General features: G+C 34.3%; 2 protein-coding genes across 6 annotated transcripts in view; one reads left to right on the top strand and one right to left on the bottom strand.

Moving 5' to 3' along the window:
* Positions 1-18145, bottom strand: part of MCPH1 (microcephalin 1) — a 125683-nt gene that overhangs the window by 51731 nt on the left and 55807 nt on the right. The window lies entirely within an intron of this gene.
* ANGPT2 (angiopoietin 2) overlaps positions 1-18145 on the top strand; it is a 43702-nt gene that overhangs the window by 15573 nt on the left and 9984 nt on the right. Inside the window, exons 2-5 of one of the 4 annotated variants that reach the window (XM_038175948.2) lie at positions 7464-7619; positions 9764-9885; positions 11679-11911; positions 14146-14273. In XM_038175948.2, the coding sequence (XP_038031876.1) occupies positions 7464-7619; positions 9764-9885; positions 11679-11911; positions 14146-14273 (639 nt within the window). Of the gene's footprint in view, positions 1-7463; positions 7620-9763; positions 9886-11678; positions 11912-14142; positions 14274-18145 lie in introns of all 4 variants that reach the window. The other 3 variants (XM_038175947.2, XM_038175950.2, XM_038175949.2) reach the window with 3 other exon arrangements.

Genomic DNA, 18145 nt, shown 5'->3' on the forward strand with positions numbered 1-18145 from the left:
GGCTAATTTCTGCTTCAGATCACTTATGAAGAAACCAGACATGGCCAGAATCCAAAGAACACTGCCACTCTGAAACAAGAGCAGGCAACTAAGACAAAGTATGTATGGGTTAAATGTGACTCATGACATCTGGAGTATGAAAAGTAGGAAGGTATCCTCTATACTTTGAACAAATATTCAGAAAAAGAACTGAGGAGACTTATCATCATTTTCCTTATTTTGCCCTGTCATTAGAACAGAAATGGCTGCCTTAAGTTCATTTTCCATCTTGTTCACTTTTGTTTGTAGACTAAATATCTTAGGGCCCAAAATATCAGCGTGGTGACTACAGGTATTGGAAGGGCCAATTAAGTTCCTCTGGTCTAAATTCACAAAGTATGTTGTGGAAGCACAAGACATATTTAGATGTAAGAGCAACTTAACAAGCTTTTGACAACTGAATATATGTCAAACACTGTAGCTTCGATACACATTTTAAAAATGCCTTGCTGTAATTGATGGTCCACTCCTTCCCCACCTTTTTTTTTTTGTCTTTTTTTTTTTTTTTTCTTCCCCTTAGGTTAGTGCATCTGGGCTTAGTCAAAAGTCCAGTGACATATGTGAGAGACATTTCAAGAAAGTGTGGCTGGGGGGCATGGAAGCATATGACCTCTCCATTTGGCCAGCCATCAGCTGTTAGATAGAATGAACTCTACCAAATGCAGCTGAGTTTCATGTACCACACAAAGCAGTTGCTGAGTTTATGAGGCTAATGACATTTTTAATGCAATAAATTTCCTGATTTAAATACAGGACTATAGAGGTATGACTACAGATAAATTTGACCTCTTTGCTATTTCTCCTAGCAGGTATAGTATTAGAAAGGATGCTTTATTATAAAAATAAAGATTATCTTTGCATTTCAGTAGACAGGCTTTAAGAAAGCCTAAAAAATGTGCTTTGGGAATTTTCTCAGACTTACAGATAAGTCCCTGGAAGTAGTAAAATACTTAGTCTAGTAATCTATATTTGATTCAAGGAAAAGATATCTTGATAGTTTCTAATGATTTTAGGGATGGATGAAAAGGATAATGCTGCTCCAGCCATCTACCTACTTCTTCCACAGGACACAGCATTACATAGAAAGTCATGTTTAATATTACCACTCTTTCTGAAAATGAATGTGACAGTTGACAGAATCAGATTATAAATACTATAAAGAAATCACCAAAATTTCTTTGGAAAGACTGTTTGCTCCAATAACTGACAAATTCTATAAAATGAAACTAGCAGCCAGCATTATTTGTACTGTTTATACAGGGTAGCATTTGGCAAAGAAGTATGTATTCATATAGCTATGCAATTTCTACCAGGAACACGAGAGCTTAATTAGTGTAGACTAACCATTTGGCAGAAAAGAGCAAAAGCAAGACGTCCTTTACAACTTTAAATGAAAAAGGGGTAAGTTAAAGTGTCTACAAAATGTACAAATAATTTGCTGATTCTTTGGAAAATCATTCTGTAACATGGACACAAACTATACAACAGAAACGAGGAAGGCTCTTCATTTAAATAAGAATTGGCAAACTGTTGCTGTCATAAACAATTTATAACATCTCTGCCAATAGTTTGAAAACAAATTGCTGTTAACACATACCCTACATGTTGTCTTTTCTTTCTTGCCAATTTAAAGCTTGATTTAAGGAAAAAAAAAATAGACAATCTTGGTTATAAAAGTAATGTTTTGGAACGGGCTCCATCACATCTTTTGGCAACTTTGCTAAAGTTTTAAATCAAATTTTATGATTTTGTATGACTTGAAGTACTGAAGAAGCATGACAATCTGAAATTAAAATCCTTAAAGAATTTTGTCTTTTTAAAAATGCATCACCATAACTATGTTACTATTTTTTTTTTTTTTTTTTCCTACCTGTTTTTGCTGTTTAAGCACATTTGGAAAAACGTGTCTTCTTCCCTCTGTGCTTTCATTTCATACAATTTAAGCCAAAATTACACAAAAAATAGATTTTTTCATGAAAAATTCCCATGAGCAATCACTGAAATATTAGGAATTACACAAATATGTGCCCATCACACAATCTTCACAAGTTTCATTTACATCAAAAAAAGAATTCCCCACACCAAAATCAACATAACATTATCGCAACACCAATGAAGGTGGAAAAATTACACACACTCCACCCATTGTGCCTTTACACATTACAATACTGCATTCTCCATAATTACTGCATTCTGGAGATAATAGAATCACAGAGTCATAAAGGTTGGAAAAAGACCTCCAAGATCATCTGATCCAACCATCCCCCTCCCACCACTATCACCCACTAAACCATGTCCCTAAGCACCAGTTTCAACCTTACCTTAAACACCCCCAGGGACACTGACTCTACCACCTCCCTGGGCAACCCGTTCCAATGCCTGGCTACTCTTTCTGAGAAGAAATGTCTCCTCATTTATAACCTAAATCTCCCCTGGCATGACTTGAAGCCACTCCCTCTAGTCCTATCGCTGTTTACCTGTGAGAAGAGGCTGACCCCTGGCTCCCCACACCTTCCTTTCAGGTAGTTGTAGAGAGTAATAAGGTCTCCCCTGTGCCTCCTCTTCTCCAGACTAAACAACTGCAGTTCCTTCAGCCACTCCTCATATTTCCAGGCCCTTCAACAGCTTTGTAGCCCTTCTCTGGACATGCTCTTTCTTGAAGTGAGGATGTATTTCTTGAAGTGAGGGGCCCAAAACTATTGTCAACTATTTCTCCTTTCAAACTAAGCTATATTTCTTTCTCTCTCCTCTACACTGTTCTTCTGAGAAGATTGTTTGAATTTCTGAAGATGCTTCATTAAGAGTCAGCTATTAGGTTTTGACAATTATTTTGTCCAAAATAATCATCATGTAATGAAGGTTAACATATATTAAGACCAAAGTCTTATGTTCAAGCTTTTTGTTGAATTAACAAGAGATTAAAATTTATCTTCCCCAAAGTAGTCATGTGACAAAGAAGAAATCTGACAAATAAATCCTGTTGCATCTTTAGAATTGGATCAAAGTATTGAGAAGACAGACAATATTTTGCTGCACAAACCAAAATACCAAGCTACTGATCTCTTGGACGGGAACTGCAGCACTTCATTCCTGTCCCCTTCCTTCTTGTAAATGACCCCGGCTATTCTCCCCTGCTCAGAAATTCTGAGTGTGCAACAATACTTATAAATAAAGGAGACTGCTTGGCAGAAGCTGATGGAGAACACTCTGCAAAGAAGTGAGCACAAAAAAATTAACTCTTCCAGATGGCTGCAAATCCTTAATATTGGTGAAATTCAGTCAACTACCTTAACCAGAGCCCGTATCAAAATATTCTTGTACCCACTTTCAAAGGAATACACCTTTATATAAAAGTATGCAAATGTTTTGCTCTCACTAAGATCAGGGGAAGAGGATAGGCATCTTGGATGAAAGTAACTTGTATTCATCTTAGAAGATGAAAGTAAGCACCTGCCTCTAAAGCAAGCAAACACACACAAACAAACAACCAAAAACCACACACAGAATGAACAAAAAGCAAAAGAAATGTAGCTGTTAAGAATTCCTATTTTCTACAATTTCACATTTTATGGCACAAAGGGAGTGGATTATAAACCAAGAGAGACGAGTGCATATCTTTATTCAGGTCAGGAAAAAATATTTTTATGATACGTACAAGCAGAGAATGCACAGAAGTGGAAGAGGATTATTGAATACAAAGAAAAGAACAGAGGAGTTTATGCAGGTATGCTTTGTAGGATTTTTAGGGGGAAAAAGCACAAGAAGCTACAAAGCCACTTAATAGATCCATATCATTTTGATGCTTCATGTTGCTCTAAATTAGGATAAATGAACCAGATCATGAAACTGGCCATTAATTTTAAAATAAATCCCTTTTCCTGTTCATATTTCATATTAGTAAGCACTAATACCATATTTCCTAAATTATCTATTTAACATTTTTCAGTTGAAAAATAGATTTGAAGACAAACTCTTAAATTGGAGTCAAGAGAATACTTCAACAACTTAGAATGCATCACATGAATGATACATTATTTGAAAAAAAGAGCAAATGATACAAAGTTTAGATGTTCAGAGTTAGGCTTATACTTAAAGATATTCAAGTAAGATAAATTACGAAACTGCAGATCTGTTTATCTAAACAAAACTGCTTTCTAAGGTTGCAAGCACAATTATAAGGGGTATAAAAATCTGGCAACCAGAACCACCAGATGCCTTAAACTGTAATCACAGTTTTTGTGTACTGTAATCAGAACAACCTTACAGCTGTGGGGAATTGCCTAAGCCTACCTTAAAATGTTTACCTTACCTTTAAGCCCAGAATTAACTCTTTTTCTAGTAGTAGGTTTTGGAACAACTCAGTGATAACATTTTCAAAGAAGCCATGCAATTCTGCAATCCTGTTTGCAGATATTTGCAGATATCTCATTTTGACCACTATCTGTAGAAAACCTTGGAGAATGAGGTTTAACATCCACAATTACTTTCTGAGATATTTTGTTCTTTTTAATGCAGTGGAAAAAATAAAAAATGTTGATCAGTCTTTCTTCACTGAACTACTCATTGTCTTCTTTATTTCTATTGTAGGCCTTTTTCTATATAAAAACAAACAAACAAACAAAACCAACAATCAAACATAAACAAAACATATTTTCAATGCTTTCTCATATGGTAGCTCTCTGATACCTAAGATGCCTCACTGATTGTTTGTTTTTCTGTGAACATGCCTTGTTTTTTCAACATGCCTTCTAACCATGGATGTACATTATGTGTGCCAGGTGAGGCCATATCTTTGATTTTTATAAAAGTGTCATAATAAATGACTGTGGTATTGAAAAAGATAAAAAGCATCTCCTGCAATTTTCTTTTGAGAGAAGTGCATTTATAGTAAAGTTGTTTTACAAGATGTCCTTGATGACGTTCAGTTCTCCAGCTTCTACTCTAAAGTTAATTTGGACTCAAACTGTTTAATCCCCATGTGTCTAGCCTCTTTAGGGAGACACACATTAATTGCTCTCAGTCTTCATGGAGCAGCATCTAACTTTGGTGAAAATGTTAATATTTTATCTATATAAAAGCCTTCAGAATCTTGCATATCTCCTTGGTCCATACCAGATTTTGGAATTTCCGTTGCACATTGTAGTTCACCAGCTACATAGACTGAATGGAGTGAACAAACAGATAGTGTTTTGAAAGTTTGGCCACACTGGATGAAGAAGAAATAATGTTTGAAAGAATACGTGCTAACTATTTATTATTAACTAGTATCCTCTTTGTAGGTCAGCATGAAGATAAAAATTTTTATGGTTCTCTTGCTCAAACAACACGGGAGTGATCTTGCTTATGTGGATTCCCTGAAGTACAAAGCCTATAAGTTCTGAGTGTCTAGGAACTTATTTTTGCTGTTACAACAGCATGTAAAGTCAAATAATTTTTTAGCTGTATTAGAATACAAAGGAAATAACCCAGTGATCAATAATTAGTATGTCAAATAAAAGTTCATTTGTAGGTCTGGTATTTTTATAGCTCCAAGTGATGATCTACAAATACAGTATTTATTTCATAAAGAATGAGTACAGGTAAGCCAGAAAGCTAGCTCATTTTATGGAGAGTAGAGAGAGAGAAGCTGAAAATGAATTCCATCTCTCTACCCCTAATCAATCTTCCCTACCCCACTGCCATCCCAAAGAACCCTTTGCAACATGTTGCTCAGACAAGAAAATCCTAAACAAGACACTAGAAAGCCAGACATTGTTCACCCATATAATGAGATTATGGTTAACAATAACACATACAAGGATTGCTTTGCTATTTACCTTTTAACTGTATTAAATTGAACATCTGCCCCAAAAGTGCTAAAGCCTTGGCAAAAATATGACCTACAAATGGGAATTTTTAAATTATTGTTCTGAAATTCTTCTGCTTGCCTCTTTGGAAATTTCCAAACTCTGGAAATTTGGAAATGCAGACTTAGGTTCTTCTTATTTTCAAAATAAAAGCCTTTCTTGTGAGATTTTTTTTTTTTTTTTCATTTCCCTTTTACAGATTAACAGTTCTTACATTTTGAAAGGGCACCTTTTGCTTTCCACAGCTACCAAAATCCTAATTTAGAGGATTTATCTGTTAAGATGACTCCTTTTTACCTCCGAAGGTTCATTTTTTATTAAAGAAGGATCTGACTTCAGGTTTAGGCATATGTATTCTGACTTCCCAACACTAAGAAAGAAACAAACACTGGATTCTAAAGCAAAACCACTGAATCTAGATCCCTAAAAGTGAAGCTGTTTTAATGTATAATCTAACTAGAAAGGCATGATCAAAAAGGGTTAAATTCATATTACTGTAACCTGACTTAAGGTTCCTCAAGGTTATTTTTCTTCAATGCTTAACATTTTCTGGAACCATTTTAAGTAACGATTTATTAGTACACTTGAAAAACTGAGTATACACATAATTTTGCAGACATCAGTGAGACTAAAACTTGAAAGTAATATACCCACAGAAATATGACATCACTGATATTTGAAGTAGAAACTTGATTCTAGAAATTTACCATATCAACAACAACAAAAATCATGTGGCCTGGATTTTTAAAAGAGTTCAAACATCTGCAAATGCAAGTAAAATTAAATATTTACAGAGTTATACAGAACATGATTTTAAAGAAGCATTGAGAAAAATCAGACTTTTTTGGATAATTCAGACACACGGAAAGAAGGACTTCATGACAGGCTAATGGAATTTTCTCCTTGGTTTCCTTGAAAGTAGTGTATTCTTTTATGAAATAACTACCAAAAAGGCCTCATTGGTTTAGCCACAAAAAATGACTTTGGAATCAAGTATTTAAAAGTTTTTACATTCTGAAATAATAGGAATTTAAAGTATTTATGGGTTTTCCTACTGTTTCATGTCTTTATTTGAATTCTCTCTGATAAAAATACACACATAACAGTGTTAAATGACATCCGACCTCCTCTCTGACTCCTAGTCATGTGATGAAAAATGCTTTTGAAAATATTTGAGTCTAGATACAGGAAGATGACTAAACTCCTAAGCTTTTGTCTTCTAAAAAAATTCCCATCGCTGCCAAAGCTGGTGAAGCTCCTCTAGTGGTTACAATGGTGGGAGCTCTAACACGGAAGAGGTTCCCAGTGTCTGCAAGCATTCTCACCGCTGTGCCTTCTATCTACCTCCAGCATATCTGTGCTCTTGTCTTTAGAAAATGGGTGGCCACGCATTCCTTGTCATATTTGTCCTTCCTCTGACAGAGCTTAATGTTGGGAAGCTTCACATAAATGGATAACAGACAAGGACAAAAAGCAAATTTGTTTAGCAAGGCAGTCAGCAAGCTTACTGTACTGCCACCCCCCTTCCAACATTTAAAGAATGCAACTATCTTCTTCTCTCTTTCCTTTCCCATGTAGCTTGAGAATTACATTCAAGACAGTATGAAGAAAGAAATGGTAGAGATCCAGCAAACTGCAGTGCAGAACCAGACTGCAGTAATGATTGAAATAGGCACAAACTTACTAAATCAAACAGCTGAACAGACCCGCAAATTAACAGATGTTGAAGCACAAGTAAGTAAATTATTTCAACCTAAAAATGCTTCTGCTTCCCAAATACCTATAATTACACTTAACACAGTCTAGTGTTACAATCTGCAGTTCAGCAATTAAAAGTTAACCAATACCATCAACAGCTCTACCCCAGATTAAGAAAACAGTAAGATTTGGCAATTTATAAATCCATCTCAAGCTCAATGTTACCACTTGAAAAACTTCCATTATGGAAGGATTTGAAGTATGTCTAGAGAAATATGTTTAAAGATAGTGTATGTGAAAATACTAGTGTATATCCAAGCATGCTCTTAGGTAAGCGTATGCTTTTATGCACCCGTTGTGTATCTCTGTTCATTATTCATGTCTTGCCACCAGATCTTAGCTAACAGAGTTCCTTCCCACTCAGTCTTTTTTTTTTTTTTTCCATTTGCTAAGCTAACCTTTTTTTTGTTTGTTTGTTTGAATTTTCTTTTGATTTTTTAAACATTTCTTATACAAATTGTATTTTTAAAGACTCTTTTCATAGATGCTGTAAGTGGAATAACAGTTAATTGCCAGCACAATGCATTTTAATATTCTTACTTGACAGAGGGATAAACAAAACAACTAGAGATGAATCAAGAAAAAAAAGTTAGGAGGTAGCCACTGGAAATGTATATTCACACAGAAGTAAACTTTCCTACTGTATATGTTATTCTCTTAACAATTTCAAACAAAAATATTAAAAGATTTATCTTTAATTATTGCTTTAATTGGAAAGAGTTAATAAAATAAGGTATCCCGTGAAATAAAATGCAAATTTTTAAGTTGTTATACTTAAGTTAAGGACAAGTTCAATGAATGTAGAATGCTGTATATTTGTAGTTTTGCTAAGTAGGTAGAAAAGTTCAGATATATAATTCCACGACAAGTAGTGAAAATAGTATGTAGCACATTACATTTTATATTTTAGAAACAGTGCACACAACCTAAAATCCTTGCTAGGCATTTTTATATCTGTATAATTTATCCAATGATATATGTTTTTAACCTAAAATAAGCCTTTGTGCGTTTTTTGATAAACTTACAGTTCTCAGTTCACAAATTTGCTGAGTTCAACTTTCTGACTTTATTATTAGGGAGCCCAGTACTTTGCACATGCTGAGAAAATGTATTTTTTCATTGACAGTAATTATTTTATGGAATTATTTAGTTATTTTCTGCTTACAGGAAGAAAACCATGACTGTAACTTTCCTTCTCTGCTAGAAATTAGTGGTGGCTGGGTTAAGGTCTTAATTAACAACATAAGGAAATTAACCAAACAATTGCTCTCTCAAGGACACTTACTTTTTGGCAATAATTTTCAATTACAGTTAAGTGTGAAATCATGTCCTGAATGACTGTTTAACATGAAGGACATGAGTAATCAATTCTTCCTGCCAACGAAAGCCAAATTCTACTGAATTAAAAAAAGCTGTTCTAAAACAATGAATAAATATTTCTAGAAAACATGCCTCAAAGTAACGCAATCCAATACCAAACAAAAAGCACCTTGTGTTTAGATAGTAGAATGTAAAGTGTATTTAGATAGTATTTAAACCTTGTATTTAGATAGTAGAGAATACATACAAAAACAGGTAAAATTATAATGCAAGGAATGAGTCAACAACCAAAGTGTGGTCACATAACAAACTCTTTAAAATGTAATTTGGGATTAAGGAAACTTCCTAAAAGGGAACCACTGAATTCAGAGGACTGGGCCAAGATTTCAACCAGTGGGAGAGATGCAAAGTGATTTCTTCCTACACTAAGTTGAGAAAACAACTCAAATTATTCTCTGATTAACAACCCATTAGTGCCAGTAATGAAATAAAAAGATTAAAACGGGGGAAGCCATGACAGCAAAACTAACGTCATAGTAACTCTCAATCTCTGATCATAAATGCAGAATAATATTGAAGAACTCCCAATGATCAATGGTAGCGTAACAACAAAATTCATGCAACCCTGTGTATTGTACTTCTTTCTAATTTTTTGAGCATTTGTGCCCAAATGTGTTCAAAGAAAACTTTTGAATTAGAGACTTACGTAGAGATTTGCATGACTTCTCAATATAAAGATATTACAATCAGTTTAAAAGATGTTATCTTGATCTGCAAATATTTTTATAAATTTTATTTAGGTATTAAACCAGACAACCAGACTTGAGCTTCAGCTTTTGGAACATTCTCTTTCAACAAATAAATTAGAAAGACAGATTTCAGATCAGACCAATGAGATAACTAAATTACAAGAAAAAAACAGGTAAGTTGGCATATCAGTTTGATAAAATATTTCCTAAAAGTGCCCTTTAAATGGCTTTAGAATTGAATTTTATTTATATTTTTAACTTCAATGTGGATATTTAAATTGTTAATACTGAAATTGTTACTAACATTTTTCAATTTGTCTTTTTTAGAAATTGCAAAATGCTGATAAAATTTGTAGATTCTTATTCCTCAGTTATAACCACCATAGTAAATTTTTATTTTTGTAGATATCCTTCTATACAGCAGCATCAATTTTCTGTTGTGGTAGGATCATTAATTTTAGTAAATATATTTATTTCAGTTAAAATCTACCTTGAAGAGTTCTTGAAGAGAATTTTTAAGTATCCTTGAAGAGACAATTTGTGGTTATATTCTACACAGGGGAAAAAAAATCTCTTGGTTCACAAAGGGACAAATGAGTTTAAGACTACTTCTGAAGAGTGTAAGATTTTTCTTTAGAACTGAAAACCCTAATTCTGTGACAACAGAAGCTGATCTAAATACCAGGACTACTTGTACTGGCATTGGCACTGAAGGAAATGGTAGTGAAGATTACCCTAAAACAAACATATCAATTCTTTAAGTCAGTTTAATTTCTGATCTCAAACACCTCTTCTGCGAAGATGGAGAAGTGAAGAGAAAAACAGATTGTAGCTGCCCTTATTACCAGAAAAATGCATTTTATTGTCATGGCCACAGTCTTTTACTAACCTGGTGAGAAGAGTCAACTACTGCTCATATACAAGCTTCAGAAGTAGTCAGTCTTACGAAATTCAGACCAAAAGCCAACTACTTCTGCTATCCATTTCTGTACTTTACTTTTGGCAAGAAACAGTTTATAGTAAAATCCAAAACCAGAAATACAACAAATTGTAAGTTTTCTCCTTCAGAGACAACGTGTTTCAATGAGAACCATACATGCAAGTGTTTTTTTTTTTTTTTTTTCTGTTATTATTATTTTTAAATGTAAACACAAATGCATTATTTCTCACCTAATAAAAGATGATCTGACATTGCTTTAATCTGTTTGAAACATAACTAAAAGGTTCAAGATTTTTTTCAATAAAAGTAATGGATTTTAGGCTAACTTCTGCTTTCTGGTCATGCATCTTTAACATTACCTCTCATGGTATGCATCAGAACCACTGCAATAACATTCCTGCCAATCACCTACTCATACCCGCTCCAGAAGTGGAGATAGGAATGTCTTCAAGGAACTATTTGCACATTTCCATTTTTAAAGGCTAGAATATATTATAAATAATATATACTGCCCTATATAAATATAAGATACTTCTATATATTTATATATAGAAATATATATTTATTATAACACAAGACACATGAAAAGTTCAAAGGTTCATCTTTAGAAGATTTTTTTTTCTTTTCATAGGGTGAAAAATGTGAAAACCTTCGCTAATATGCTTAACCTCTGAGGGAATGATATTCAAGGCATAAGTAATAAGTAATGGCCATAAGTAATGGTTACTTTGGCACAGTCATAAGTAATGGTTACTTCGGGTCTACATATGTTTTATACTGATTCTCCCTGTAGTTATAGCATTACTCGTTTCTGGACTAAATTATATCATTCCTTTCATAATGTCAAGTCAGGACCCAATTGCTATACCTCAAAAGCTTGTCATAGAGACTATACCAGATATTATTATTTATTTACCAATTAGTTCCATAATAAAATAAAGCATATATGCAACAGGCTTAATACTCTTTACATTAATTCAGAATTCTTTCCAAAGAGTCTAATTGTAGTTTTTTTTTTATATTAAGCTTTCTAGAAAAAAGAGTTCTTGAGATGGAAGACAAGCACACACTTCAGCTGAAGTCAATAAAAGATGAAAAAGATCAGCTTCAGGTCCTAGTAGCCAGACAGAATTCCATTATAGAAGAACTAGAAAAGCAGTTAGTTACAGCCACGGTAAACAACTCTGTTCTGCAAAAACAGCAACATGATTTGATGGAGACCGTTCATAACTTGCTTACTATGATATCGACACCAAACCGTAAGTAAAAGAGTACATGCTTATATAATTTGTTACATTCCCCGATTTGCATACATTACCACCTCTAAAGCTCAACAACCATTTATTTTTTTTACACTTCTGTTTCTCAAAACTTGTATTTTTTGCCTTAAATTCTGCATCTGAGCTTACTGACTTATTTTTTCTAGGAAAAATATATTTATATCATTTATTTTCATTATTTTGTTCATCTTCTGAGAGTTATATTGGCTTGCCTGCCCAGTTCTCCAGAAGTTCGACAAAATACAGTGATGCCAAGTATTCATCCAACATGGCATTCATTCACCTGGCAGTGCACTCTCCCTTAGCCACAGCTCTAGGCTAGACTACATAATATAAGATCGTAGCTTTGATTCCTGCTCACAGCTATTGCTTCTGCCACCTCGCATTGTTCAAAATACACAGAGCTGAGCAAAGAAAGGACAATATGTAGTGGCTGTAAAAGGCTAAATCATCAGCACTGGCCCAGATGTTAGCATCTATGTATGCCCCAGACCACAGAAAGAACCAGCCCAGGACAGCAGGTTCTCCAGTCTTTCACTGAAACTTCCCTATTCATCCTAAAAATCAGTCAGCCTAACAACTTTTATAGGCATTAGCTTCATCCCTAATATGCTTGGCAGCCCAGCATGAAAGCATAAGTTTCCACTTTTATGTGGGTTCACATACTCCACAGAAAAACACATAGACCATAAGCTGAAGGTTATGGATAAATGTAAGTTAAACGTGAACATTTTTTTCATCTTAAACTTCATGTCTGATATCAAATTTTGACAAATTTAGAAGTTAAAGATGTGCTACATATAACAGCAATGAATCTATCATGTTTGCCTGTAAAGTAATCTGGACTAGAAATCCACAAGAATTTAGAACCCCTAAAAAAGGATTTAAAATTAAATACCAAGAAAATTTCACAATGGTTCCTATTGCAACATAAAAGACAGTATGGATGGACTATACTGAATTACTCTATTTAGCTCACAATAAAGGAAATGGGTGTTCAGAAGTGCTTACTTTTGATAGTGTCCTAAATAATATGATGATGTAGATTTTTCTAAACAAAGTGAAATCTCAAGTTTTTTTTTGTGTTAGTAACTGGCACTATCCCCTTAAATAAATACCATTACAAAGCTGTACATGTTCCTGCTGATGTTATCTGCTATACTAGTGCACAAATAAGTAAACAAGTTAAAGTTGTGTTGGCTACAACACCATTAAAGCCAGAGTGGAAAAAATAATGAATGTTTGCCAAAAAGACAAAATTAGCAGGGAAAGCTTCTAAGACAGTTTACAAACAATAGAGTGTGGAAAAGCAATTAAAACACTGAATGTGTTATTTTTGTATTTAAGGCAAAACACGAAAACAGGTAAGTAATGAATAAGTGAGCTAAAGAGAACATAACATTAAGCAACAATAATACATGCATGTACTTATATAGCACCTAAAACTTTGTACAAACTGGCTGTGTTTCTTAGATTAAAAGGGAAAATACACAGAACCAACCTCAGAAGGGTCAAATATGAAATATCAGTCAGCAGGCTAAATGCCAGGAAATTCCAACCTCCATAGTTAATAAAGAACTGAGGCAAAAAGATGAGCCTTAGATTGTTCTGTAAAACAAGACGGCTTAGGCATATTAAAATATATTTTTTACAGAAATGAATTCCAGAAGGGATGTTTCCTTAGTGGGTTGGCCTGAACTGCCAAGCTTCAGCTTGGTACATGCAGCATTGTTCCTGCTCAGCATGGGGCAAAAACCTAGCTAAAACTTTGCAGTTACTCCAGTCAGCTGAATTATAAAAGACAGAATAACTCTTCTGCTAGATTTCACAATTTTGGAGTACTGGTCAGCTTTAATACAATCAGTTTCTAGTTAGATATGTTTGTAATAGTTAATGCAGGTAGAGGTTGTCATGCAATCTAAAGGCAATGGAAGCTGAAAGATATCATTGCTAACCTGAAAGATATATCCTAAGTTTTCTTATTCTTAATATTAATAGCTGTCATCACTTTTCAACCTATCAAGCAGTCATGTTTGCATTGGAGTAATGTCTCTAAAGTAACATATAACTAATACCTTAATCGGACATTTCTTTCAGGACCAGACATATTTTTGTTACTGCAAAGCTATAAATTGATTACATCAGTAATCACGTCTTAGTAACTTTTATTCATCTCCTCTCAACGCCTTCCATTTCTATTGCATTTTTAGCAGCTAAGAACAACTTCATGGCTAAAGAGGAACAAATCAGCTTCAAAGACTGTGCTGAAGCTTTCAAATCTGGACTCACAACAAGTGGAATCTACACCTTAACAGTTCCTAACACTGCACAGGAAAAGAAGGTAGGATGGCTATAAACAGCTACCTGGGCACAGTATGTGATAAAAAGTTATTTTATCTAGTAAATGTACTATTTTAAAGGCAAGGTAATAGCGAACCTTACTACTTAGATTTTGTTTGTTTTTTTAATGGGCATGACATAGATCTGAGTATCTCAAAGGAAGATGATTCAGGTGAAATCTTGGCTTAGCTGAAATGAACAAGCATTGCTGTTGTTCACTTCAGCATGCCAGAATTTCATTCTTTTCCACATAGTTTCCACATGGTTAGCATGATAAAAATCAATATAGCATTTTAGCTCTTTATCACATCCCTAACTCCAATAAAATTGCCCTACGCAATCAGTGGGACAAATCACAATGACTGCCTAAAATGCATGAAAGTCCTCAAATAAAACAGACCTTTCCTTGGAATATATTCCAAGGAAATACTCACACCTGACACACTAATGTATGTCAGGTGTGAGTATTTTATAGCCATGACATCCATTGACTGTACTGTAACAGCTAGTTTATTGTTGGATGTTAAAAGAATATAGTTTTCCATCAGGTATCACATTGAACTAGCTCTTCCTTTGAAGTTTGCTCAATCTCAAGGACATAATATCATTCCTCAAAGAAAACCCAAGGTTAGCACTTGAGGCAGCCAGGAGGGCCAGCAATCTCCACTACTGTTCTTAGCTCCTTCACATGCCCAACTCCCTCCAGGTGGTGAAAGGAGGTAAAATCAGACTTCAGAAAAAGAGTACGCAGGGATGTGTACTCATATAAGCACTCTACTAGTACTAGACCCATGTATGAGATCCAGTTGTTTGTTATGGTTCTTTATGGGCATTTGTGTAACAATTAGATTAGTAATCAGATCAGAACAGAAACAGGATAACAGCCATTTATCCTAGAAAACACAGCCATGATTTAAAAAGGTGAGATTTTGCAGTGCTTTCACTATAGATTAGTTTAAAATCCTCTCTGGATGCTTTTATTTATTTATTTTTGAAAAAAAAAAATTTCAGTGCTTAATTGAAATTAACTTAATTGTCAGTTTAAGTTAAATCAATGCGCCATCCCTCCATAGTAGACATCTGAGTGAAAAAGGTCAGTGACTGGATAAAACACTGGTTGCCTGATAGAGATAGAATGCTCCATTTGCTAGAGTAAAATAAAATGATAAAGTTTTGGATAGTATAATTCAGTAGAAAATAAAACGTGGAAGGCAGAAAAGTCCCAGGTGGATTGTGAGGATAAAGAACCAAAGCTACAACAAGCATGTTGAAGTCTGGGGATCAGATGATGAATGTTTGTTTCCAACTTGTCAGATAAAGTAGGCTGAGGAGGGAAAGGGATGTCTGAATATAAAAAAACACTTAATGTGTTAGACAAACACTAAATTTTATATTCTTTTTATTTTATTATTTCATATTGTGGATGTTTCCTTATAAAAAAGTAGGTATTTTAGGGAATTTAACAATGTGCTTGCAAAGCCATAAAGTTTTAGGCAATTTATATGATCTGAGAACCTACAGCAATTCACATTTCTACAAAACTAAAACCTGAAATACTCTAGCTCTGAAACAAAAGTATAGTTGCAAATTTCTGAGACTGTACAACATTAAAAAGTTCATATTTGAAAATAGAGGCCTAAAACATTTAGCCGACCCCCAGCTCCCAGCATTTTGACTGTAGGGTGATTCACTAGGTTAACAGTAGTTTAAACTTATTTAAATAAATGCATAATTTAATAACATTTAATTATTTTAATATTATTTTGCCCACTTTGTATAGAACAAAAAAGACAATTAAAAAGAAAGGGAAAACTTTCCTTGCTATTTGAAGTGAAAATTAAGGGACTATAAAGCTCTAATCTGATGTAGATTTTTATACAAATACAAATGCATAAGTGGTGTTGTCAAGGGAAGTGAAGGTTTAGAGATAATCAACGCGTTACACCATTTTCAACTGTTTATGGCCACTCAGACCAGGAAACAGAATGACCTTTTTTATTTGCCAAAAGTGCTGCACTGCTGTTTGTGTTTTCATCTTTTCCTCTTGTAACACCTTCTGACCTCTCAACAAGCTTATAAACAACTTCTGTGTAATCTGTGTAACTGATCCCACTCTACTAATTTGTCTCCCATCACAATACAAAACCAAAGAATTGAGTATGAGCTGAAAGGAGAACAATTATTTCATTCCATTAATATTTTCAAGCTTTTAAGCTTTCCTGTTCTGCAGCAGGACAAAAGCTAAGTCCCTTTAAAAACAAGGAGGAAAAACATCGGGAGACTGCTGACACAAGGAAAAATGGCAGAGGCAAACCCACAGAAGTCAATAGCTTCATGTTTACAGCAGTTACCTGAACCAGTTAACCTCATTCTGTTAATTAGACAGACTGTCTGAGCCTGGGCAACCCCAATATGTTAATCTTAATCGTTACCGTAACTATTACCAACATAGTATCCCAAATCTTAAATCAGTGGCTGAGCTGTTCTTCATTCCCACCCCCCTCTGGGCAGAGCTTCCATCCCAGAACTCACACACTTTCCAAGCCAAGGACTGTTTTAACCAAAACTTTCTTGCAGAAAGTGTTATGGGCAAGTTTGAAGTTACCAATAAAACCAAACCAAAAAAAACAAACAAACAAAAAAAAAAAAACTGTGCATATTTTTTCTAAGCAGTGATCATAAGAAAACTAGGTAGTCATTCCAAAGGGGTCCATCCCACAAGCAGTAGATCTAGAATACACATACACAAAGTATTTCCAACCCCAAGCATTAACAATTAATCCCAAGCATTAAGTAGCTTCTCCAATACAAAACAGATGAGGAGACGTTTTCTGAGATTTGGAAGTCTCATCATCTTGCTCACCTTTTAGTGGTTAATAGGCATTAGGTGAAAGTGTATATATATATAAAAATATATATAAAATAATATATATAATGTATTATAGCATAGTATGCACAATATATATTTATTTAATTATAATAACATACTATAGTAGTATAAACTATGCATTTAGCTTTCTTTTTTTATCCAGAACAATGAAACTAAGGCTGCCATTCTCACCTGTTCAAATCCCTAGGTCCTAGAGACAGCAGAGCACAAAATCATTGAGCATCAAAAGCTATTTGAGAGCATCATGACTCAGAAGTGTTCAGACAGCAGCCAGAAGTAATGCAAAGGGAAACTGCACAGATGTAGCAATTGCAGCTGCTTTGGTATAAAAACTGTAGTGGTTATTCATTCTGATAACCCAGCAAGAGTCTTACCATTCAGAAAGTAGGTCTGAAAACACTTATATCTTTGGAATGGGGACTATTTCTGGTTATATATCATACCTTACAATATTTTCAAAAATTGAGCACTGATCCTCAGCTGAAGGTGAAAAACAGCTGACCTTAGCTGTCTTGGTGCTACAGCTGCCAGAACTCTAAGTACTGAGGCAGTTTACAAGATAAATCAAATATACTCCCTGCCAATTTGTTGTAATTTGAGATGTTAATCTCTTTATTCTTTTTGGCATCTGTTTGAAGACTCCTGCTGCCTGTCTAATCTTGGTATCTATTTTTGCTAGTTCTATGAAATGTTGCATTTCTTCCTTTTGAACATAAACCTCAGCTAGGCTGAAAGGTCAGAAGAGTTGTGTTTTAGTAATAAGAGTGAAAGAAAGCCTCCTATGCATATCATTTTACTGGAGACTGAATTTTTTTTTTTTTTTTTTTTTAAAGAAAATCTATAGTCCAAATAAATACTTCCTCTCCCTGCACCTTTTGCATACATCATTAAGAATTTGTTCCCTCTGTGGGCTGACCCAGCAATTTATTGTGTTTGTTTAAACTAAGCCAATCTTTCCCTTAATCTTCAACATACCACCTATC

This window comes from Anas platyrhynchos, chromosome 3 (genome assembly GCF_047663525.1).
Source record: "Anas platyrhynchos isolate ZD024472 breed Pekin duck chromosome 3, IASCAAS_PekinDuck_T2T, whole genome shotgun sequence".
In the NCBI taxonomy this organism is placed as follows: domain Eukaryota; kingdom Metazoa; phylum Chordata; class Aves; order Anseriformes; family Anatidae; genus Anas; species Anas platyrhynchos.